Genomic DNA, 24056 nt, shown 5'->3' on the forward strand with positions numbered 1-24056 from the left:
CTTTTTCTTGATTCTTACTGAGCAAATGAAATTTTACTCTGGCTCATTAACAGAGAAATCAAAATGAATGGCAATAATCCAGATATCTGCTGTAGTCCTATTTCAGAATGTTGTTTATATTAACACAGCTAGTATGTAAAATGTTTGGGTTTTAATTATGGCTTAAGTAAGTAAACTGTTTTAAAGAGATGTGAGTGATGTCATCTGGGTAAATATGCCAACCTGAAGAACAGCTCCCCAAATTAAACCAAGAAGCATTATGAAAAATGATTCATTAAAGATTTTTCAAAATTTTTTCATAAGCCTCCACACTCGTTTGTTGTGCAAGTGAAGTTTCCAGTATCACACAGATTGTTCATTCCTATAGCATTCTTCAGATAAACAGAAGCAAGTAATGAAAGTCTGCAAAACAAATACAAAGAACATCACTTTATCCAAGCTGCTATACAGTGCTGATTTTTCTCCTACAATCAAGGCCAATGCAGCTCAAAAATAGAAGTCACTTCTGTACTCTGTGTTGGAGTGATGGTTGAAAGAAGTTTATTTGGTCCAGACTTCTAGCTCCTTTGGTGCTGGTATATCACTCACTCACAAAAAAAGCAGAACAGCAGTCTGCTCAGTGCACATCCTCAGGTGGCAATGCTACAAAAAAGTTGATATAAGGAAGGTTTGTATTTCTTTGGGTATGCTGAGTACCCGTGTCCCCTTAATTCACTGTGGAGTACATTTGAAGAACTTGTATTAGCTTGATTTGTACCAGGTCTAGCTCTGGCAACCTGTGCCCGTTGCACATTGGGCTTTCCACAGAAGGTGCTCTCGAGTAGGGCTGAACAGTCTGGGACTTGGTAGAACTCAGGGTCTCCGGAGGGCACAGTGGTGTCTGAGCAATTGCCCCAATTCAATACTTGTTCCCACCATAAGTCTGGTTCATAAAATGGCTTCCAACTGCTTCTGCTTCTTGAAACTGAATTATTATTTCATATTTCAAGTGAGCAGACCTTTTTCTTTTATTGTAGTGAACTAATTACGGGGTTATTAGTGCTCCATAGCCTTCTAGCCAGATGATATTAATTGCTTGACTGAGCACTAGTGTTATCGTTGATTGATGTTGAAATGGTTTGCCCACAATCCCCTAGTAACTCTTATTTACAGAGGTTCAGCCCAGTGGTCTAGTCACTAAACTGTGTAACTTTTCATTATCTGCTCATTACTTTTGCCAGATTTTAGCTACGTGCTCTAGAATTTTCCTTCCTGAAGCAGTAAGTGTCATCTCTTTCCAGGAACAATATCAAGAAACATGCATTGCTTTTCCTATATAGATTTTAAATTAATAAAATAATTCTTACAAGCCCTGCAGGAAACTCTTCTGCTCTGCAATATGGAAACACTGTTGAAATCCAGGAGAGAATCTTCCTTGAGTCATGGATGTATTTTCATTCTTCTGCCCCCCATCTAGATATTTTCAGGTTATAATTTTCCCCTCAATCTGCCAGTTGTTACGAGTTTCAAACAACCACATGCAGAGTTTGGTCCCTAAATGCTTTTCATCTTGTTCTGCTGTAGGTTTGCACTGTTTCAGAGCTGTAAGAATGAAGGCACTTGCCCTGCAATTTTGGGACATGCTGGTAAATAGATGCTAGAGACAACTTCTTGTTGCTAATAGTGCTCTTCCTTCTGGTGCCAAAGAAGATTCCTGGGCTACAGAACAAAAATTAGACATGAGGAAAGAGTATAGTAAGGATTAGAGGAATCGGAAGCCAGTGGGAATGGGAAAGGAATCTGGGAAGTGACTGTGGGGAAACAGTGACTGCTGAGATCTGAGATGGGAGGAAAAAAAAAAAAATAGTTAAATGTGTACATGCAGGAGACTAAGACTTAGGAGTGAAGAAGCTGAGAGGGAAAGAACGAAATAAAAGGGGAGGAGATTTGGGTTTGATAGGCCGTGGAGCATTGGACATCTCAACTTTTGAGGTGAATCTAGGAGACAGGAATAAAGCTGCAGCCGAAATGGAAGCATGGGAAGAGGGAACCAGTTTATACAGTGAAGAAACTAGGATAAGCCAGGAAGGGTAGAGTGGGTGTGAAGAGGGAAGACTACGCTCTGTTTAGCACAGGAGAAAAATCAGTTCTGATCACTAAAGGAGAGTGACCAAATGTCGTTCAAAACAAAAATCTGGAACAAAACTCATAATTCTAATGAAATCTAACAACTGCAGGCTCAGTAGACATGCAGGGTTTATGACATACTATTTTTCCCCATAATCACCACCTTTGAACTCTTCAGTTACACTGGCAATAATTACTCCCCTTCCTTGTTCCCCTCCGGGGCTCAAAATTTTCTTAACTTTGCCTTTGCTTATAGCCTACTCTGCTCTGCAGGTGCCAGCAATTCTTGTCTTTCAAACTGTCTTTTATTAACGTAGTTCAGCTGAATTCAGAACAGTTGTTCATAACCCATACCTTCTGTTACAAGAGCTGAAAAGAATTTGTATGCATTAAGTTGGTCTCTCTTTTTCCTTAACTATAAAAATTGTTCTTATGAAGTTATTACTGAGCCTTACAAACTTTGCAAGAAATATTTGTTCCTATGAGTGCTTTCAGTGTTTCTTGCAGGTTTGTTTTTGCACAGTGCTGCCAACAGAGTGAGATTTTTCATGTTTTCTGCTGTTTTGTGAGATCGAATGGGGGAGGTTGGGATGATTTATTATTATTATTATTATTATTATTATTATTATTATTATTATTATTATTATTATTATTATTATTTCTCTTGGGAATATATTAGAAGATGGAACATGGATAAACGGAGCCTCAAGGGTGACTCATGTTTTTGTTTAGCTTGAACTAGGTCCAGCTTCTAAGAGGAACTTGATTTTAGGTGCATGTTTTTGCAAAGTGTTTTAAACTGAAGCTATAATTCTGGAGGTCTCAATAGCATGTGTTTGTTTTTATTTAGAAACATGTTTAAGGAATGTTTTTGGTGGGTGAATGTAAAATAAATAAAACTGTCTCAATCTGGAGGTTTCAATTCTTTGGCATGTTCAGTGTCAGCAAAAATCAAGTAGAAAAACGTTATTTAGAGAATGGATTCAGTTAATATTTATGATTTTCTTTGCAAAGAATTGTCTGTACACTCAGTTGCAAGATGCAAAAGTATGATTTCTTAAGTAGTGTTTGCTTTTTACTTTGTAAATGTTTCTGCATATTTGGAAGGTGGCTAAAATTTGTTTTTAGCATGGGCCACTGCCTGCTTGTCTTTGGGTAACACAAATTCAGAAAGTACTTTTTGAAACAGCACGCTGTTACCATATAAATTGCCACTGAGTGTATAACAGTGCAACACCTTCATACTATTGCTTCTATAATGTTGTTCAAGGTGTGGTTCTAATTTTTTTGCCATTATTATAAATTCTCAGTAAACGTTGTTTATAACTCAGTTTTTGTTAAAAAAAAACACCACAAAAAAAACCCCAAAAAACCCAAACAAACCACCAACCAGCAAAAACACCCAAACAACAAAACCTTGCTCTCATGTGCAATGTGAATATCTTAGCTTGTGAATATTTTGAAATTTGTCTGCAGAGCCATTGATGACATTCGTTTATAAGTCGTTAGGGGAATGAAGCAAAATCAGGGCTTCACTTGTTTTTTGTTTGTTTTAGGGGATTTGTTCTTATGTCTTATAAATGACTGTTCACTGAGAAGGTATTCGTAGTACTTTATTCACACAGTTGTGATTTACCTTTTGAATGTAATAGGTAAGGATAGAATAAGAATGTAATAATGCTGTATGTTTAAAAAAATGTAGTTTAATGGATATTTCTAATAACTGTAACTGTACTTTAATGAAAAGGAATTTCAACATGTGAACCTAGTTTGCAAGTTGAACAATAAATGTCCCTCTGATAACTTATAGAGCATAGATGCTTTTGTCCTAGTTGGCTGCGTACTAGGGGCATACACTTTATCTGTATTTCAGTATACTTAGGTATCTGTAAAACATGAGACAAAAAAAAAAGTCAAATTTGCAAAATAAGAAGTATTTATTATGTTGCCTGCTTAGAAACATTTTTCCATGTGTATCATGACCTGAATGAGACAGCTGCAGAATTTGGCCAAGCAGAGCTGCAGTAGTGTGTACAATGGCTTTGTTGGTCATTTCAGCAGAAGTACGACAGACGTATGTAGTGAGCTGAGATGTAAGTGAGAGAAAAATGATGATGAAAGACTCTAAATTTAAAAATGTGTTAATTATTGTAGGTTTTCATTGACCTTTGTTCTATATTAAAACTTAAAGATTGTTTTCCGGCTCCAGTATAAGCATGCATCTTTTACTTGTACTTCACTAAAATTCTTCAGATGATTTAAAAGTTTTATGTTCAAAAGTTAAGAGCAAGTAGGATTCTCCCATCTACCTGTGAGAGATGAGAGGAATTTGACCACACAATTCTTATTAAAATTAGCAGGCATTATATGATCTGATCTACACCCCCTGTCATGAAATGTCCCTGGTGCAGATTTCACCATATGATGAGTGATTGTGTTCCGTCTACTTATCTGTTGCTGGTTTTGAATAAGAGTGTTGCAGAGTTAATGCTTGGACTATGTGTTATGTACTAATTCTGAAATGTGTTTTAATTGCAGGGATATTAAACCAGACAACATCCTGATGGATATGAATGGACATATTCGATTAGCAGATTTTGGTTCTTGTCTGAAACTGATGGAAGATGGAACGGTAAATTAGAAAGAATGATATATTCCGAAACACCTTTTCTTCAGTCCTTTGCTAGCTACTAAAATGTGTGCTAATAATGAGAAAAGGTGCCTAATGTTGAACTAAATGGAATTGTAATGGTATTGGTATGTAACTGACCTTGGTTCAAAGTATGACTGCACACTGCTTGGATTTACTGTGTATTAAAAGCTTTTTAGATGCATATAGTCAACTCATGAATAAATAAAGAGAAGCTGCACTATCAGTAGTGAGTAGGTGTTTGTTGATGAACTATGAATCTCTCAGTTTTGAGCTCTGAGCTCTAATCTGTATTGAAAAGGTAAGCTTTAGTATAAGCAGGATGAGGTACTGAAATATGATGATGTGCTAATTGTAGTATATTTAAACTTGCACAGTATGTAGTAGGTGTGACTAGAATGTAATTCCAGTATGTTAATCATGTCCCAGAGTGTTACAAAGTACTTGAGTTAATATATGTGATTACCCAATCTATAATTACTTAACAGTTCTAAGCCTAAGAATTGACAGTTTTGTTCTTTTTCTGTTATTAAATATTTGTAAGAGTTTAGCAAAAGTATATTATTGCAATGCCTATTAATGTAGTGCTATGGATGCTTAATTATTTTTTAATTAATTTAGAAGTCTTTGTGTTTAGTTGTTACTGTTACAACCAGAACACTAGGCTAAATTTATACATACATGCACAGTGCCACAAACGGCAGTGTCCGTAATGATGGAAGTTGATTTTAGTCCTGGAAATGTAACTTCTACAGGTTCAATCTTCAGTGGCAGTTGGAACACCAGACTACATCTCTCCAGAAATCTTGCAGGCCATGGAAGATGGAAAAGGGAAGTATGGGCCCGAGTGTGACTGGTGGTCCTTAGGCGTTTGCATGTATGAAATGCTTTATGGAGAAACGCCCTTTTATGCTGAGTCCTTGGTGGAGACCTATGGGAAAATAATGAACCACAAAGTTAGTGCACTTTCTCTTTCTGTCTCTCTCTAAGCTAATTTTTAATAAGTAATAGGGTAACTTGGAGGCTTATTTAAAAACGAGGTTTTATGTACTAATTATGTTAATGTTCATAAATGTAAAACAAAAATTATGTTTCCATATAGTAAGTTTATGGTTATGAATTGCAGATGGCTTTGCTTTAGGATAAAGCAGTTCAAAACTAAGTCTGGATTTGGAAACATGGCTGTTAGTTCACTCTATGGAGTAAATCTTGGCTACATTACATCACTCCTTTTGTGTTACTTTCTTCTGGCGGATCTGTTGGTTGGCTTATGCAGAAGATTCTTAAATGTTCTTCCACATGGAGGTAGCTGTAGAAGTCAACAGTGTAAGAGAAATTTAAATAAAGAAGAAAAACTAGGAGACCAAAAAAATTCAATAGTTTTCTATCCTTTGGAGAAGTTTTTTTCCTAGAAACCTTACTGCATGTATTTAAGAGCTGGAACATTTGCACGTTTCTTTTTCTGCATAATGATTTTCACTAAGAAGGGTGATTTTTTCCAACTTTTTCTTGGTAATAAACTATTTTCTCTTATTTTAATCTTTAAGGAGAGGTTTCAGTTTCCTGCCCAAGTGACAGATGTCTCTGAAAGTGCAAAGGACCTCATCCGAAGGCTCATTTGTAGCAGGGAACATCGACTTGGACAAAATGGCATAGAAGACTTTAAGAATCATCCATTTTTTGCTGGGATTGATTGGGACAACATTAGAAACTGTGAGGCACCTTATATCCCAGAAGTCAGCAGCCCCACTGATACATCAAACTTCGATGTGGATGATGATTGCTTAAAAAATTCTGTAAGTATAGAATTCACGTTTTGACAAATCTGCTTTTGTAGTATACTTTATAACAAAATACATGTAAATGGCAGTTTATTTCAGTGTGTTCACTATGTCCTGCATAAATAACAAATAAGTGCTGCTTTGAAGAACTGTGGGGCAAATACATTCATAGTTTGGAGGCTGATGCTCCAAACAGATGTGTAAGGATAACTTCAGTTCAGTTTTGTAAATTCATTGTAACTTTACACTTAGTTAACTAACACATATATCTGCTACTTGCAGTAACAAGTTCTTAGTGGCCGTGTCTTACAAAAAATAATATGTTTACATGTAGATAGTCTGCAAGACACAGTATTTCTAGCAGAGCATGGTTTAGACTTGTATTAAGTTTGCATAATGCATTTTATTGTTGTGCTCTACTCTAACTGCTCATATCTCTGTCAGATTCCATTCAGTTCATTCCCACTAAAATTTTTCCAGCTTGTTTTCTGACTTCAGTTGAGTTTTGGGAAATTTAGCAGAAATGTTACAGCCATTTTTTCAGGAACAGTCTTAGTGAGAAAGAAATGATTTTGCCTTTACTTAAAAAGCTTTGCAACTATTGATTTTTAACAACCTTAGTGTTTCTATCCTTTTGAACAGGAACTTTGACAAATGATAGAGGTCTTAGCAGCAGAGGAATGCCTTGTGTTGTCTCCTTGGAAATACTTTGGGGGGGGTGAAAGATGCAGAAACCTGCTGTTTGCATGCAAGGTGAAGCATTTTCACCATTTTTGCTTTTGTTTTCTGAACTGCCTGTGCATCTCAGTTCCACTGAGCTTCCTGGACTTGCAAATAAGTGATAGGCAACCTGAATTGATACAGGCAAGATGATAATTGTTTGCATTCCTTTTCTTCCAACTGCACAGTAAAACATGCAAAACACTTTGACTAGATGAAATCCAGTGGTAGACATATGTGCTGTGGACCATTAGGTCTCAGAGTCCTTTCATATAGCCAAATTAAGCAAATCAGTCTAGCTGCCTAGAACAACTTGCCTTTTTTTTTTTTTTTTTTTTTTCCTTATTTGCATCTGGTATTGCTCGTCGCCCTTCACAACTAAAGTATTTTTATCTTAAAACTTTTTACACAGTCTTCAGATATCTGTTTGCACATTATTCTGTCCAGGAACGGCTATCAGGGTGGGGTAGCAGGAATGGATGATCTGTGTAGGAAGTCTTTGTGAAGCTGTTTGTGAAGCTGAAATACCTTTTAGAGGTTATTCATACGTTCTAATGTTGGCCCTGGGGGTCTTCCATTTTAGGGCCTAATCTCCCAGCTGAGGCACTCAAAAGGTGCCTGTGTTGTGTGAATGTTTCCCCGTTGTAAAGAAGCAGGGAGCTGCAGGTGAAGAAAGAATGCTCCTGTGATGAGTTGTTGGACTCGGACTTGAAAACAGAGTCCAGTTCTTAATTTGCTTTAGACTTTGGGGGTGAAAAGCAATGCCATTGAACTGTTCGAGATGAACACTAGTTTCTGGAGCTTCATTTTCAGTTGCCTCACTTGAAACATGTAAAGGTAGTTTTTGTTGTTGTTGTTGAATTTAAGGTTATATTTTTACCATTTCTTTTTGCACCTAGCATGTCTGAAAAAAACCTAGCCTGAGGCATTGCATGACTGAGGATGTTTTACATTTTTGCGTCAACTAGCGGACATTGTATTTAATATTGCTTCCCCTCAAATTCTTGTATGTAACTTTGGAGGTGTTTTCCCTGCCGTCTTTCATACACATCTTGTGAGGAAGGTTCACACACTTGCATTACTATTGCGGAAGTCAGCACCACAGATAAGCCCATGAGACTTTTCTTTTAAATTCTTTGCAAGGTTTGAACGGCATACAGCAAATGAGGAATGCCCAGTGCTGAAGATAAAAGGCAGTGTTGAAAAAGCCATGATAGTTATTGTTCTGCCTGAACTTGGAATGAGGCTGTGGTCCCATGAAAAAATTATATACGTAATAATGAAATTCAAACAATATGTTAGAAGTACACATAAACACAAAGGACAAACCAATGGTGTTAGGCAGCCTAAGTTCTGCAGGTTTTTAGCTTTTAACTGTTTGGTTTAGTAGCCTTACTGATAGGCATGATAGACATAGATTCAGTTATAATTTTGTCAGTATGATAATACAGTTGAATTCACACAAGTAGCAGGAAATAAGTTTTTTGATCTCTGCCAAAGAATCAGCAAAGAAACAAATTCTCTACAGAATCTTACACTGTTATCAATACATATGATATTTTAGAACCAACACTCAGTTACCTGTGTGGTAACTGAAAACTGTCATATGGGCTGTTAAAATCACACAATTATGCATTTGGTCTTCTTTAAAGTTATTCATAAAGACAGTTTTGAAACTTGAATCTATGAAATATGAAAATAAAGTATAAAGAGAAGTAAAGAATTTTACTTTTCCTAACCATAGTGTGTAATAATTGATATTTTTATTATCAGTTAGTGGAAAGTTAGGGCTTTGTAATTTGGTCTTGTCCTTAGTTTCCAAAATGCTCACCAAGGTGGACTTGATGTAGTTATATAATCTAGCCATGCCATTGGTGGGTTTTTTGTTCGAAAGAAATCATTATGTTACCTTCTCTTAAAATTTAGAACCTTTTAGCACTTTCAGTGTGATAATCTTCTTAGGGAGTTTCTTTCGATGACTGTTAAGGCCATCTCTAGTATAGCAACATAAAACCTTGCATCTTGGGGTTAAACAGGAAACTTCTAACAGGATATTTAAGAATATTAGAACTTAATAATGGTTTGAATAATATAGTAACAGGGTTATTTTAGCCTGAGGGAAGCTCAAAGATTTGTCTTGGTTTGTAGTTCTTTGTCTGGCAGGAAAAAGGAGCAATGAAGGAAGAAATGGTCAAAGCACTAATGGGATTAGAAAACCCTGTTGTGTTACTTCTTTCTAGTAAATGTCTGACTGTTGTTTTCTCCAAATAGAGCGAGCCTGCTCAGAAGTGGGGTTGGTACATTTAGAGGCAGGAAGCCCTGCTGACTGTATAGCAGAGAGGAGTATAGGAGGGAATAAAAGGCGATACTCTTTGTGCTAATAGCTTCTTGGAAAAAAGAAGGAATAAATTGGCTTTTAATAGGCATAATATTCTGCTTTCCTCTAATGATAGCCTATTTAATTAGAACAGCATTTTTATGCCAGCATGCTGTATTTTTGTATATTGCATGCTATTATAAATAGGTTTAGGTGATGCCATTTCATATTTGGGCTGTAGATAAGGATGACTGTGAATATAGTTAATATAATACTATCACTAACACTTCATATATGGTTAAACTCGAAAAAATCTTTTTCTTTTGAGTCAAGTGGTATATTACTTAATCCACTGTCCTATTATTTTTCTAGGAAACAATGCCTCCACCATCACACACTGCATTTTCTGGCCATCATTTACCATTTGTGGGTTTCACATATACAAGTAGCTGGTAAGTTAAGAGTTCCAACAATGTCTGTAGGATAGTTGCATAGTATGTTAAGTTTCTGTCTGTGAAACCAACTGCAAACAGATACCAAAGAGTGTGGTTTGCTGAGGAAATTACTAGGCCATGATCTAAAATGCTGTCTGTCCAAAAGAATGAGCTCTCTGCAGGTAAAATTTACATGGATTTAAAGGTCAGCCTGCATTCAGAGGAGTTTTGTTGAGAAAGGTGGTTTTCAGACAATGCATGAAGTTAACTGCATATGACAAAGTTAAGACCAGATGTGTGGACCCAGAAAGAGCTTAGCTTAATAGACTTTAAAAACAGTTTTATTTCTAGTCCTTTGACTTTCCTGTAAGTCTGGATGGAAATTTTTTAAAAATTACTTTATTGATATTTGGTATTAATGTGGTATTTGTCATGTTCATCTCTACTGCTAAATTAAACAGTAACCAGGAAGTCCATGTATGCTCCTTGATCATTTATGAAAATAAATAAATAAAGAACGTTTACAACCATTGAAAAACCAGGCCTATGTTTCTGCAAACACGTGCTTAATGCTGGTTATGTGACATGTCCTGTAGACTTCTTAAGGGTTATTTGCATAAGTCACAGTATGTGTACATGAGTATCCACAGAATGACTGCCACAGCATTTCTGATATGTATATGCCCTAGTTGTCATGTGATAATTTCACACCATTTGTTGTGATTGTGGTCGTTAAAGTATTTGGGAAACTTGATTGATTATTTTAAAACAAACTGTTACTGTAATCTTACTAACTACCTAGATTGTTGCTTTTTTCTATCTGGCTCATGTAGACTGTCCATAATGATAATTTTTAATCAGGAGTTCATTCACTTTCATGTAACAAAAAATGTATTGAGGAGATCTGTCATGCTAGGTAAAAATGAATTCAATTTTTAATGAGTACATACTAACAAGGTATTATTTGACTGTATAATAAATTACATATTAATTAACAATTTAAACAACTATTTATTGGTTGATATATATATATATATTTTTTAAAATTATTTTAAACACAGCCTGTTGTAAAATCCAATATTGTTTAATTTTTTCCCCCCAGTGTGCTTTCAGACCGCAGCTGTCTAAGACTGACAGCTGGACCACCCTCCATGGATCTTGATGCCAGCATTCAAAGAACTTTGGAGGATAGTTTAGCAACAGAAGCTTATGAGAGGAGAATAAGACGTCTAGAACAGGAAAAGCTTGAACTAAGCAGAAAACTGCAAGGTATAATCATTAGGAAAAAAAAGTATTTCAATCACTTTTTTGACTTAGATTAGCCTGCAGCTTTGTAAGGTACAGTTTATACTGTGGAAAAAAATAAATATACCTCCTGGAATGCTTTCTAGCAGAAAAGAATTCTTTTCATTATTTCCATTGACAAATTAAACTTCTGTTACTCTTTGTTACTATGGCATAAAGATTTTATTCTTAAAACTTCTAAGAACTTAGTTTGTCCAGCTGACAGTTACTGAAAAATTGGCACTTGGTAGTTGTAGATTGTAGAGTCCTCAGTAGAGGGTCTTTTGGCACATGTTAATTTACCAGTAATATCTTTTTGACCTCCTCAGATGTCAGGCGTGTAATTTGTCCCTCTCTCTTCCATCTTTGTCTAGAGTCCACCCAGACAGTCCAGGCTCTGCAGTATTCAACAGTGGATGGCCCAATAACAGCAAGCAAAGATTTAGAAATTAAAAGTTTGAAAGAAGAAATCGAGAAGTTGAAGAAACAGGTAACAGGTATGTTATTAATGTAAAAACTGTAACAGGAAACAGTATTTTGACAAGATTTTTTCTCCTAATGTAATGCTAGGTTTACCTTGCTTTCTAAAAGAGTCTTCCAGTCTATTTTTACTTTTCGTTTTACCCTTCACTCTTCATTAGTACCTCAACATTTTCTACAAATTCAAGTTAATATTCAGTACTTCAATAATTCCAGTTGCAAGGGGGAAGGAAGATTTCAATGACTTCTGGTATTATTATTAGTGGTGAAGTTCCACTAGTTTTAAATTGTGGTGTTGCTAATTTACATGAATCAGGCTCTACCTGAGAATCTGTGAAACCATGACCAATTTCCATAGTACTACCTTTTTTTCCTTCTTTTTTTCTTTTTTTTTTCTTCCTTCTTTCTTTTCTCCTGCAATGTGTACTGCAAGAGCGGATGAAGCACTTGTTTGCTTGGTTTTCGCAGTATCAAAAGTCACTGCAGTCTTTTCAGAAGTCATAGTCACTGTAGCATATCTTAGTATTCCTTGCTTTGTACATCTCTGCAGTCTGGTATGCAGGTAGATAGGTAGTAAACTGGAAGGTAGGAAGGTGTTGTTTCTTGCTTACGTGAGTAAACGTGAGGGGTGAAGACTTTAGCCTAGCAGTTTTGATAGTCTTAAAAATATTTGATGGAAGGATAATTTATTATGGTTTAAGCATCAATTGATATTTTTCATTATCTCATTTTCTGTCAGATTTTCCTTGGAAGGGCCAAATTTGTGAGATTTGATCACCTTTTTGATTATATTTTCTTTGAAACTACAGAGGTTTATAGTGTGCTGTTGCTTAGTGCATTGTAACTAGGTGTGGAGTAAAAGCTAGTTCAAGCTGGAGATGTGGTTTTCTGAGTATTTTGTTGGAACAGTACTTTTAGAACAGTGTGGATTATCTGGGAGGTGTGCTATTTGCCTGAAACTACGGTGATACTGAGTTTTCCAAGTGGCCGGGAGTAGTGCGAAGTGTGTTTTCCATGAGAGGACACTATGGGCTATAAGGCTGCAGTTCCATGAGCAGCAGAACAGACCAAACAAAACTCTGCCACCAAAGTGGGTCCTGCTCACAGTGTGGCCCCTCCTGTCTCCGTGCATGCCCTGGACTCTCTCTTGACTTTAATTCACTCAATTAAACAAACAAAGAACTATCTAGATGCAGAGAATTTAATCAACTTATGATCTGATAAATCAGCACAAAGTGGGCAATAGGAGCAGACAAGGAAAGGGAGATAAGAGGGGGAAGAACCACCTCTCAGCTCTGCTATCAATGAGTTATCGTTTCTTACGAAACTGAATATTTATTTCCTTTCTATTTAATTCCTTTGCTTCTTAGAGTTCATTAAGATTTTATGATAACTAAAAATTTGGCTTTCAAGTATCTCAGTACTTCAAGTTTGAAAAGTGTTTTTGAAATCTATGCAGATAAAGAGCTGAACTTCTTTAATTAATGTCATACTGCCTTTCTTTAGAGCTCCCACACTAGTCAAAAAGCAAAGATCTACTTAGCCCAGTATCCTGTGTCTTTTTAGAGGCTGCTGGAGACATTTAGGGAAAGATTCAAAGAAATATGATACATCCAAATCCATCTTTTTCCAGCCTTACTCTCCTAGATTCAGGCAATTCATGTTTTAAGAACTTCCAGAGGGAGAGCTTTTATTTCACCACCATGTTGAATGTAGCTGTTGGTGAACAAATTTTCTGTCTGTTTAGCTAGTAGCTTTTTAGCCCACTAATACTAATATTCATTATTCTTGATTTGTTGCTCTGAATTAAGTTAAAGGGAATTTTCTCTGGTAGTGATTCATAGCATAGCGCTTCAGCTATCCTGCTCCATAACGTTTTTTTCAAACTAGGATCTTGAGAGCAGAGACATCTTCAAAGGAAGAGAAAGGAAGTACAGCAAGATGGTTTTTATTTAGGAAAATTAACAAGATTGATAGAGACTGTAAGGTATCAGGACTCAAACCATAGAAATGGGGAGTACAAATCTGATTCCTCTGGTCAATCCAAATAGGAAAATGTCTGCATTTTATGTGAGAGAAAAATCGGACACAAGTAGTGGTAGATGGATCTCTATTTTATGTTCATATTTTACCTGTGGCAAGGGGAAAAAAAACAGCAAGAAAGGTTGAAGGAAACCATTTAAAAAAAAATTTCTTCAGGTTTATATTTGTGAAAAGACTTCATGGAGTTCCTGGAAGTGTCAGGAATGCCAGCAGCAACACCCACAGAAAGAATAACTTGAACTTAACTTCCAGACGTTCTAGCTGGTGTGTTTAGACTCTGCTGTTACGTTATGGGGCAGAAGCATGCTATGTATGAGCTGTAGACTGCAGCATGTAGATTATATGCTTTTAAAATTGTGTAGTCTGAAAAAAGACTGTTATAGATATACAGTTGGACAGCTGCTCTGGCATGATGCAGCAGTTTTGTATTGTACTATAAGCATTATTTTTGGATGTGAGCATGGCTTAACTAGCTCAGGAAGGATCACTCTGATTTGAGTGATGCCATGTTGGCGCTATGTCAGGACAAAGGTTTTTGTGAAGTTTCTCTCCAGCCAGTGTCCCTCCACTTGCTGCTGTAATGAGGAAGAAGACAACACAATCAGAAACCTCTGTTCTGCAGCAATCCTTAGTTCCGGTTTTGGCTCTTTGGGACCACTGAAAAGCAACGTCTACAAGAACAGCTTTTGAATGGGACCAGCTCTTCATAGAAAAGCATCAAGATCAGCTTTAAATTAAGTTTTATTCTTGACTGTTGAGCTGTAACTTAGATTTTAGTTCATTGCTAAAGGTATTACTCTTCCTTTGGTAATGAAAAAAAATAAATAAGGTGTGGAACATTCCCCAACACAACTGATACCCCTTTCAAATTTAAGAGAAGTCTGTCTGGTGAAGGCAGTTAATATTGAGAAGGTTTTCCCTTAAGTATCCATTAAGAATGTTCTGCTTCACGCCACATATATATTGGTATTTTTATTCCTACATACAATGTGCTTTTGTTTTTTGGGTTGGAATTGAATAATGTGATCAAGTGAGGAAGATGTAGAGTTATCTAATCCATCCCTGGTCACCACATAACTTCCCCAGTGTGTACCTGAATGCCTTGTCTGGTCCAGGCAATATAGCCATTAGTTAGAAGACATTCATTTGTGCCTAGAGTTGTAACTAATACAAGCTAATTTGGTAAAATTGAGAAAAGAGGATGTTGTATTTTGCTTGATTTTATGGGGGTTTTTTGTGAGATAGATTTTAAAACTAAATTAGTGACAGAATACAGGCACAAACCAAATGATGATCATGTCTGAATGCTTCCAAGTTTAGGGGAGCTAGTTCCAAGTTTTCTGGGTGACCTTTAAAATATCTAAATTTCCAAACCTAGATCTGATTAACTAAGAAGGTTCGGTTCAGGTGCAGAGCTGAACTTTATGCTTTGGGCTCATTTCTTGGTTAATTAAATGTAATGTAGTAACATCCTACAGTGTTTGCATATAGTAGCTAAAATGTTAGCAACAACTAGCGTGATTAGATGGAAAATTACCATTTACGAGACATATGTCACAACTAGCTTTTGGTTATATTCTTTAACCTGTTTTACTGCCTCTTCTGGAGCTGTAAGAATAAACACCTGCTTAAAAAGATAATACAAAATGAACACGAAATTGCATCAAATTTAGGAGTTTCACCGAGGGGACCTTAGAAAAATACATTTTTCTTGTCTATCTAGTTTTCCAGGAAATGACAAGCTAGCATATGCTTTCTATTTTTGAGGTCAAAGTTACAATTTTTGTTCACTAAGTTACATAGGAGAAGACTTTGAGGAATCTTTAATATTGCCAAATATGTAAAGGGCAGCGATGGAAGAAGAAAACAGAGCTGTGGAACAAAGTAGTTCATGCACGGAAGAGAGATTTATCTTGGCTCAGGAGAGCCATATATAAACTTTCTTTTTGCTGGTGACTTCAGAGTAGACTACATAAGAGAGGCAGTTAATAATTTCTGGCTTTGAGCTACATCTCTTACTTAAATGCATTCTTTTAAATTTTTAAACAAGAGTCAATGAATTAAAAGAATAGTGAATATTTGTCTGGGTATAAGGTAATGGTATTCATTTGCCTATAAAATTCTTGTGTTTCAGAAATTACAGCTCTTAGAAATGTATGTGTTTTTATATTTGATTTCTCCAAGACCCAGTCTCTTAGGGTTGCATTTATGAAAATGTAGTAAAAGGCTCTTATTAAGAGTATAGATGGGTTCCTGTTCTGTGGGTAAATACGTATGGTCTGAAGACCTGCCACAACTGAATTCAAAGGCAAAATGTCCACTGGTTTCACAGAACTTGGAATTAACCTACCTTCATATATATCGTGCTTTAAATTCTTGTTTTTAAGTGAAGGACTAGGAGGGAAAAAAAACCACCCACTACCTAGACTTTTTCAGTTGTCATAGTTTATGGATTTCAACTTTGCATGCTGTAGCATTTGAGCATATTTATATGACATTATTTAGCTGTGGCATAGAAATGTACTGTCATTGTGTATTTGACAGTTGGTAAGAAACTGACTGTAATAGTTTTCCTGTATTTATAGTAGTAATAAAGCAGATCACATAAACACAAGTGGTTTTCACACTAGAAATAAGTAAAATCATCTGAATTTAATTTTAAGTGTATCAACAGGAGAATGTTTGCCAGCCCTTGAGTGACCCATTACTTTTACTGTTTCTTTCTGGGGGAATTTGGGGGGAGGAGGTAGACTGTTTATAATTACAGTGTAATAAAAGATGCATTATATATTACATCACAGTGCATAAAAGTCAAATGTATATGTGATGTTAAAGCATACATTACAGAATTATGTATAGTGCATGATTATTATAATGTGAAAAGACAAGTTGTTACTGCTTTCTATGTTGTTTTGCAGCAAGCTGTGACCTTTTATTCTGTTCCGTTAAAAGCAGATAATGGCAGTTGAAACAACCTACTCCCTATTCTAAACCAGATAAGATTTGCATTAATTTGCAATTAAATGGAAACCAGAACAAATACGGAAGGGGCTTCAAGCAGCTAGACTATGCTATTCTAGAATAATGATTTTTTTTTTCCTTAACATATTTAGAAGTCTGCTGCTTTTTCTAGATTCTGGTCAGCTAGAACAGCAACTTGAGGAGGCCAGCACTGCAAGGCGGGAGTTGGATGATGCTTCCAGACAAATAAAGGCTTTTGAGAAACAGGTCAGAACACTGAAGCAAGAGAGGGAAGATCTTAATAAGGTAAAAGCATTTCATCAGCAACTCTTCTAATCCCTAAAGACTATTTTATTTTTGTTCATTTTGCTTGAAATAACTTTCAAGTATAAAATTAATGAGCAGACAACAAATGTGTAACGTGACCTACTTTGCTTTCTGCCTCTTTTTTGAAGACAAGGACATTATTTAACATGTTTTATGTATGACTGCTGGGTGGTCCTAGGTGACTGCTTCCAGATAGTGAACAACTCCATGATCCAAATTGCATGGTGGCTGCAAAGAAGGCTTTATAGCTTGAGATTAAGGTGGTAATGATAGTGGTTAGAAGACAGTAGAGAAGAACTATTCCAGAAAACTAATTTAATCTGAAGTACGGTGAATTATGGGTGAGACTGTAGCAGGGAAAAAATGTTAAGAATATGGTATTAAGGCTGTGTCACAGGAGTGTTTCCAGAATAGAGATGTGAAAAATTGCCCAACTATGAAGATTGAAAAGTAATTTGAAATAACTACACGTAAGGAATACTGGGGTTTATTTCTTCTTCTCTGTCTCCCCGATTCCTTGTTTTCTTGTTTATAATGTACTTTTTTCATGGCTTTTTTTTATTCATGGTTAAATCAGCCTGTAATCAGGTGTGAAATACATTAGCCTGTTTCTCATCATGATTATATTGGCCCAGTATTTTAGAGTCCACACTCAGTGCTGATGTTCCAGCTGTATTCAATACTGTTTCTTTTGACCCCTAAGGCACTTAAAACCTTGAAAGCTGCCAGTTTGTCCAAGAAAGACCATCTCTCTTCTAAAACAACTTGTAGTGATTAGGACCTCTTTTTAACAACCTTAGAAAATGCTTTTAAATTTGTATAGATGTCAACAGTGCCAAATATTAATTCTTCCTGCCGCTCTTCTTTTCATCCTCAGACTTGCTTTTCCTTGCTTCTTTTTTCTACTCTGGTTTGGCTGAACATCATTAAACCATTTAAACTGTTTTGGTCCCTCATTCGTAGTGTAATAGCACAGATCTAGGACACAGCAAGCTTTGTGAAGGTGTTGTGCTGTAGAGTTATCGCAGCACTAGCAGTGTTATTTCATGTGGGTTCTTTTAAAATAATAACTATCATATATTGCTGTTAATTACTACAGTGTTGTGTTGCCTGAAACTTTCTGTAATATTTGATGTTATGGTACAGTGTGTGGAAATCATACTCACCATTGCAGGTCAGTTTTCAAAAACTTCTAAAGTAGAAATTTTCATAGAGCAGAGTTTTCCATTCAGTTAATGCAAAAAAAAATTTTTAATCATTTTGCAGTTGAGATAAGTGCTGTTCTTTTTATTCATTTAAGTAGTTCTTGAAAAACTATGCTGATGACATTTTTTTATTTAAGAAAGCAAGGTATTTTTATGTTTTAATGAAAGTGCTTGAAAGCCTTTGTGTTTAACCTATAATAACCACGTAAATTCCTGCTTAGTTTAAGTTTATGCAGTTTTACTAACTTTAGTAGTGTAAAACCTGGCCTCTTTCCTTATTTGTAGAGGCACATAATCTGTATCGTAGAAGCATTCATGAAAAGAAATGAATATATAGTTTTTGTTCACTCTGGAGAAGGTGTTAGATGCGCATCCAAAGACAGAATTGGCCTTGCAGCTTTCTAGGTTTATTACTTAATTCTTTTTTTAAACTGTAGGAACTGGCAGAGTCTAGTGACAGATTAAAATCCCAAGCCAAAGAGCTGAAAGATGCACACAGCCAGCGGAAATTGGCAATGCAGGAGTTCTCAGAGATGAACGAGCGGCTGACAGACTTGCACTCTCAAAAACAAAAGCTTGCCCGCCAGCTCCGAGATAAGGAGGAAGAAATGGAAGTGGTGATGCAAAAAGTAGAAAGTTTAAGGCAAGAGTTACGCAGAACAGAGAGACTTAAAAAAGAAGTAAGTGGTGAGAAGACTGTTTAGAATCTAATAGCTTTATGTAAGGTTTTCTAAGTAATTTATTATCTGTAAATCGTTAACTCTTGATTGTTGTTTCGAACAGTACCAATTTTGATTTCTAAGAATTTGAAGTGTCCAGTTTAGTGCTGAAGATTTATCTCTTACATTGAAAAGCATCAGTAGATTTTGAAAAAAAGTATAAGAATCCTACCTATTAAAAGCGTATGTACTTTTGTAGCTGGAAGTCCAAGCTGAAGCCGCAGCTGCTGAGGCATCCAAAGACAGGAAATTGCGAGAGAGGAGTGAACAGTACTCTAAACAGTTGGAAAGCGAAGTAGAAGGGCTAAAGGTTAGTCTGTTTTGATATTAACACCTGCAAACTTACTAGTCAACTAGGACTTGGATCTGTTTGATTGCTTTCAGATGTAGGACAAAAGGGTATTGTTGGTTTGTCACTTCAGATGATGCTGAATATTAATGCAAGCATGCATCGCATTATTGTCCAGTAAAATGAACATTTGCTTAATGCCCTTTTCAGGCCAGTTTGTTCACTGCTCACTGACGTATTTCTTTAATAGTCGATGAGTTCTTACCAAATTGGTTCCATTATTACTTTGTTTAACTTTACCTGTTAAAAGCAGGTTTTTTTTAGTGTAGGATGGTTGAGTATTTGAAGATTAACCTGCAGCATTTGCAGGTTTCTGTATAGCTGTTTTGTGTACTGTGTTGTTCCTCAGTGTGTAAGTCAAAACAAAGATTATTTCCTCCACAATAGATGTCAACTGATGTAACTGTAAAGGAAAAGTTTTAGTGTATTGTGCCTCTCAGCCAAAAGTTGAGACATTTTTGCACAAGAGCAGCATTGAGCATGAAGACTTTGTTTATATTGATGAGATTGCTCAACCATGTAAGTGTTTTTAGGAGCAGAAATTTAAGTAAGCCAAGAATGTTAACTATTATTTTATTCAGTGATTAGCGTTTTATACGGTGCTCTGAAGAAATTACACTTTCTCAAAAACTGAATGAGAAAGTTTTTCATTTCCATATGAGGATTGCTGTTCATTTACTGCAAAATCCTGTTCCCAATGTTTTGTCCAGTACGATAATTCTAAACTTTTTGTGCAAAATGTCAGATTAGGCCTATTCTGGTCTTAATTTACATGAATAACGGGTTTTTTTTATTAAAATTCTGTGGGACATTTGTCAACATTAAGTCACTGCACAGAAAATTTTGGGGTTTTTTGCAAACGTTCTTTTATTTTGCCTGCCTTTGTTAAATGAAAATAAGGAAATCCATTCAGTATGAAGTTTGTTTTATAAAGCTTCTACTGCTGTGAATTCAGATTGTTATCTGAAAATTAAGATGTATTTCTGCTTTCATGAATCTTCACCATCAGCAAAGAGTTTGTATGACAGTTTAAGAGGCGAGAGGAATTTATTGGAGAGCTGTTGAGAATAAATGATATGCTGATTTATAACAATGGGGCAAGTTTATCAGAAGAGGAAAGGGGACTTGTAGCTTTCTTAGTAACATTTCACAGTACAGTAAGCACACCTTGGATCAAGTGCAGTTGTTGTGATACTGCATTATCCATTCAGTAAAAGCTCTGCATGGCTCCTTAGTTAAGTTCAGGGGGCTATCATAGAGAAAAGGTCAATATTTAAAGAAAAAAGGAAAGTTTCTCCAAATGAGGCGAGCAGAAAAGCCCATAACAGATGGCAGGTTAAGTGTAAACAGGATGTTGAAGGCTAAATAAAGAGAATTTAGAGAGCACTTTGCGAAGGATGCTCACAGTGATTGTGGGAAGTTCTTTAAATCAAAAGCAGAAAGCCACCTCAGGAGACTCATGGGGCTGCTTGTTGGCAGGGATGAAAAAGTTAATCTCTGAGCCGATAGGGCTGTGGCAGAAATGCTCAATGAGTTTTTTGTGTGTCAGACTACTGCTGAAGCAGGGGAGATTGCCACACAGAGCACGTTCTTTGCAGTAGGTTGGTCAGATGAGCTGGATCAGTCTGAGGATGATGTGCAGGAAGCATTAGAGCTGGCAGGTGAGTCAGATGTGAAGTCACCTGGACTGGTGGCCTCGTCAAGGGGGTTCTGAAGGAACTTGGGTGAGAAGTAAGTGCTGGCCAAGATGTGCACCTTCTTATTACAGACAGCCCACTATGCCACTGTAAGTCTCATCCAGAAGATCCTGGGAACTGCAGAGGAGTGGGTGCAACTTCCTTAGGAAAGGGGTAGAGGCTGTAGTAAAGAATAAGGTCAGCGAGTGCTTCATGGATGAAGCAGAGCCTCTTGAGAAGAAGGCAGTGTGCCTTCTGTACAGCCAAGTCCTGCAACACTGACCTGCTGGGGTTCTGCGAAGTTATCAGTAAGTGTGTGGATAAAGGAGATCCAATGGATGTCATGTATTCAGATTTTCAAAAAAAATCAGGCTCAGTATGAGTCAGCAGTATGCCCTGGCAAACTGCATCCTGGGGTACATTAAAAAGCATCTAACTATAAACGTGCCAGGAGATGCATTATGTCTCAGTTGCACCATTTGTCTGCTTGAAACAGGCATGTATGAAAACACCTATTTGGAATTTGTGCTTACATCAATTCAAAAGATATTCTCTGTTTACTATATTACTCTAGATCTGTAAGCCACTGTATAGTACCATCCAGCTGTCTCTTCCACTGCACCATCTGTCTTATGGTCTTAATAGTATCTTTTCATTGTGGAAAAAAAATGTGAAATACCACTAAAACATTTTATGTACCTGATAGATGATGTTGCAAAGCCTAAACTTTTTATGTGCTCCGTTGCCATATATGTGTAGGCAATTCAGCATGTTGAGTGGTAGCAAACAAGTTCAATAGTTAACTGCCTGTGCATGAAAGAAAATTCCTATACCGCTTTCTTTTTTTTTTAAATCTTTCTTTCTTCAAACCATCTCCTGTTAGGATGGCATCTTTCTCCGGTTTACCATTCTGCATCCTAAGGGCAGGATTTTACCTTTAGATGAAAACAGATGGTCATTTTGATGAGTTAGAGAAAACAATGCGGTAGCAGCACGTATCTGGCTCGTACATTTAGAGGGTTTTGCAGTGTTCTGCTGACACTAACTGCAAGGCCCAGCTTTCTCACAGAATGAGTCATGGTAGAAATTCAGCTCATCTGAATGTTCTGCAATGACTTTTAGCTCTTAAAGTCTGTTCATACATCAGCAAAAGAAAATTACCCAAAGCCATGTTTAGTTAAGGGTAACTGAGAGGATTTTAATATCTCATGGCAAGAATGGAGGTATAATTAACACAATATCTTCGATCCTCCTAAAGGTGTGAGGCAGTCACCGTAAGGAAGTAGGTTGTCCAGTTACCTGCACTTTCTCAAAACACTGTGTTTTTATTAAGTAATTTCCTTTCCTTAGACTACCTTTAATTACATATTTTAAAAAATAGAAAAAATTCCAAACCAAGTTATACATATGTTTACATTAAAAAATATTTCCATACTTGGATTTCAGTGCATGTCATGCCACTATCTCATTTTGAACCTGATCTTGCTCCTCCTCTATGTTATGGCAGGACATTGAGTTTAGTGAGTGCAGCATTTGGTGCAAATGTGTATCTATCCTGAAGCAATGTGTAAAGCCTATTGAAATGCCAGAAGACCTCACTAAGAGAGCTATGCAGCTGCGAAAAGTGAAGTAATTACTCTTATTGTTTAAAGCTTGTTTTTCCTATTAATCCACTATGATGTAAATGGTCAGTTTAAGTAAAATAGGTCAGGTTTCCCTCCTGACCGATTCAATCCATACAGTGTTCCTGTAGCTAGATTTTAGCCTTCAGTTAAGCCTCTGCTTGTCTTAGTATAGCTTTTCCACAAGTTCTTTGTGCTTTAAAATATATTGACTGTATATCATAGTCTTTATTCTGCGTTCCTGTAAGTCACTTGAACTTAATTGTTGTCAGCTGTGTGAGTGGGAGCATAAAAATCTTCTAATTCTGTGGTCACTTTCTGACTGCATGTAAGGGGAGTCAGAATGTGGCCAGAGATGTGTAAAGTGATGATCAAATTTTGAATGGCTTGAAAACTATTACTGTATTTAAATCACAAAATGATAGAGTACAGTTCAGATTTATGCTCTAACAGATTTTCAAAAAAATTGATAGATGTGTTTAACTCAAGTCTGTAATGGGATATTTTCTAAACATATTTATGAATATTGACTTGTTATTAAGCACCATTTTCAGCATTCTTGAGTGCTAACTTAGGGCTGTTTATTTTAGCAAAAACAGGTTGGTCGCTCACCTGGGGTAAGCAGTATAGAACACCAGCAAGAGATCACTAAATTAAAGGCAGACCTGGAAAAGAAAAGTGTTTTCTATGAAGAGGAACTATCTAAACGTGAAATAATGCATGCTAATGAAATAAAAAGTCTGAAGAAAGAACTGCGGGATGCAGAGAGCCAACAGCTTGCCCTCAAGAAGGAGATTATGATTTTGAAAGACAAGTTAGAGAAAACCAGGAGAGAAAAGTGAGTATTGTATGGAACTTGCCTTTAAGCTCAAAATATCTTTTGAAGACTCCTAGTATGTTTCCAAACACAGTACTGCTTCCTTAATTGTAGTGCAGACAGGTGCATTTTGGCTGAGCTAATGCCTGGGTTGAAAACAGTCACCTTTAAAAATAAAACGGAACAAAAAAATCCCCATCCCTGTACTGAAACAGTTAATTTTGCACCAAAATTCTTGCACTGGCTGACCATTCCAAGGTATGTAACTTGAGTTGCAGACTTGCAGCTTGGCGTAAGTCAACCCCTGAAGCTTATGTTGCAGTTTAAAATAGTTTTTTAACTTTTTTTTTTTCTGTTTGGTATTTCCATCTTTTGATGCAAAACTAATGTGTTAGAGATCAAGTATTGCTTACATTTCTGCCAGCACAGGAACAATCACTTAATGCGGACTAAGGCTAATCCATGCTGGGTTCCATCCAGTGTTAACATCAGTCATCAGACTACTGTAGGCATAAGCTGCTTTATCTCTTCTGACATGGTAATGTGTCAGAGACCTGCTTTTTTC

At 36.4% G+C, this 24056-nt stretch overlaps 1 protein-coding gene across 17 annotated transcripts in view; it reads left to right on the forward strand.

Moving 5' to 3' along the window:
- The window catches only part of CDC42BPA (CDC42 binding protein kinase alpha), a 190441-nt gene that overhangs the window by 104219 nt on the left and 62166 nt on the right, over nucleotides 1–24056 (forward strand). For 14 of the 17 annotated variants that reach the window (XM_030035147.2, XM_030035157.2, XM_030035158.2 and 11 more), the window contains exons 7-16: nucleotides 4645–4738; nucleotides 5512–5712; nucleotides 6304–6552; nucleotides 9947–10026; nucleotides 11111–11277; nucleotides 11667–11789; nucleotides 16949–17082; nucleotides 18746–18988; nucleotides 19227–19337; nucleotides 23265–23512. In XM_030035147.2, the coding sequence (XP_029891007.1) occupies nucleotides 4645–4738; nucleotides 5512–5712; nucleotides 6304–6552; nucleotides 9947–10026; nucleotides 11111–11277; nucleotides 11667–11789; nucleotides 16949–17082; nucleotides 18746–18988; nucleotides 19227–19337; nucleotides 23265–23512 (1650 nt within the window). The remainder of the gene's footprint in view (nucleotides 1–4644; nucleotides 4739–5511; nucleotides 5713–6303; nucleotides 6553–9946; nucleotides 10027–11110; nucleotides 11278–11666; nucleotides 11790–16948; nucleotides 17083–18745; nucleotides 18989–19226; nucleotides 19338–23264; nucleotides 23513–24056) is intronic. The other 3 variants (XM_030035155.2, XM_030035160.2, XM_030035156.2) reach the window with 2 other exon arrangements.

The sequence above is a fragment of the Aquila chrysaetos genome, chromosome 13 (genome assembly GCF_900496995.4).
Source record: "Aquila chrysaetos chrysaetos chromosome 13, bAquChr1.4, whole genome shotgun sequence".
Classification (NCBI taxonomy): Eukaryota; Metazoa; Chordata; class Aves; order Accipitriformes; family Accipitridae; genus Aquila; species Aquila chrysaetos.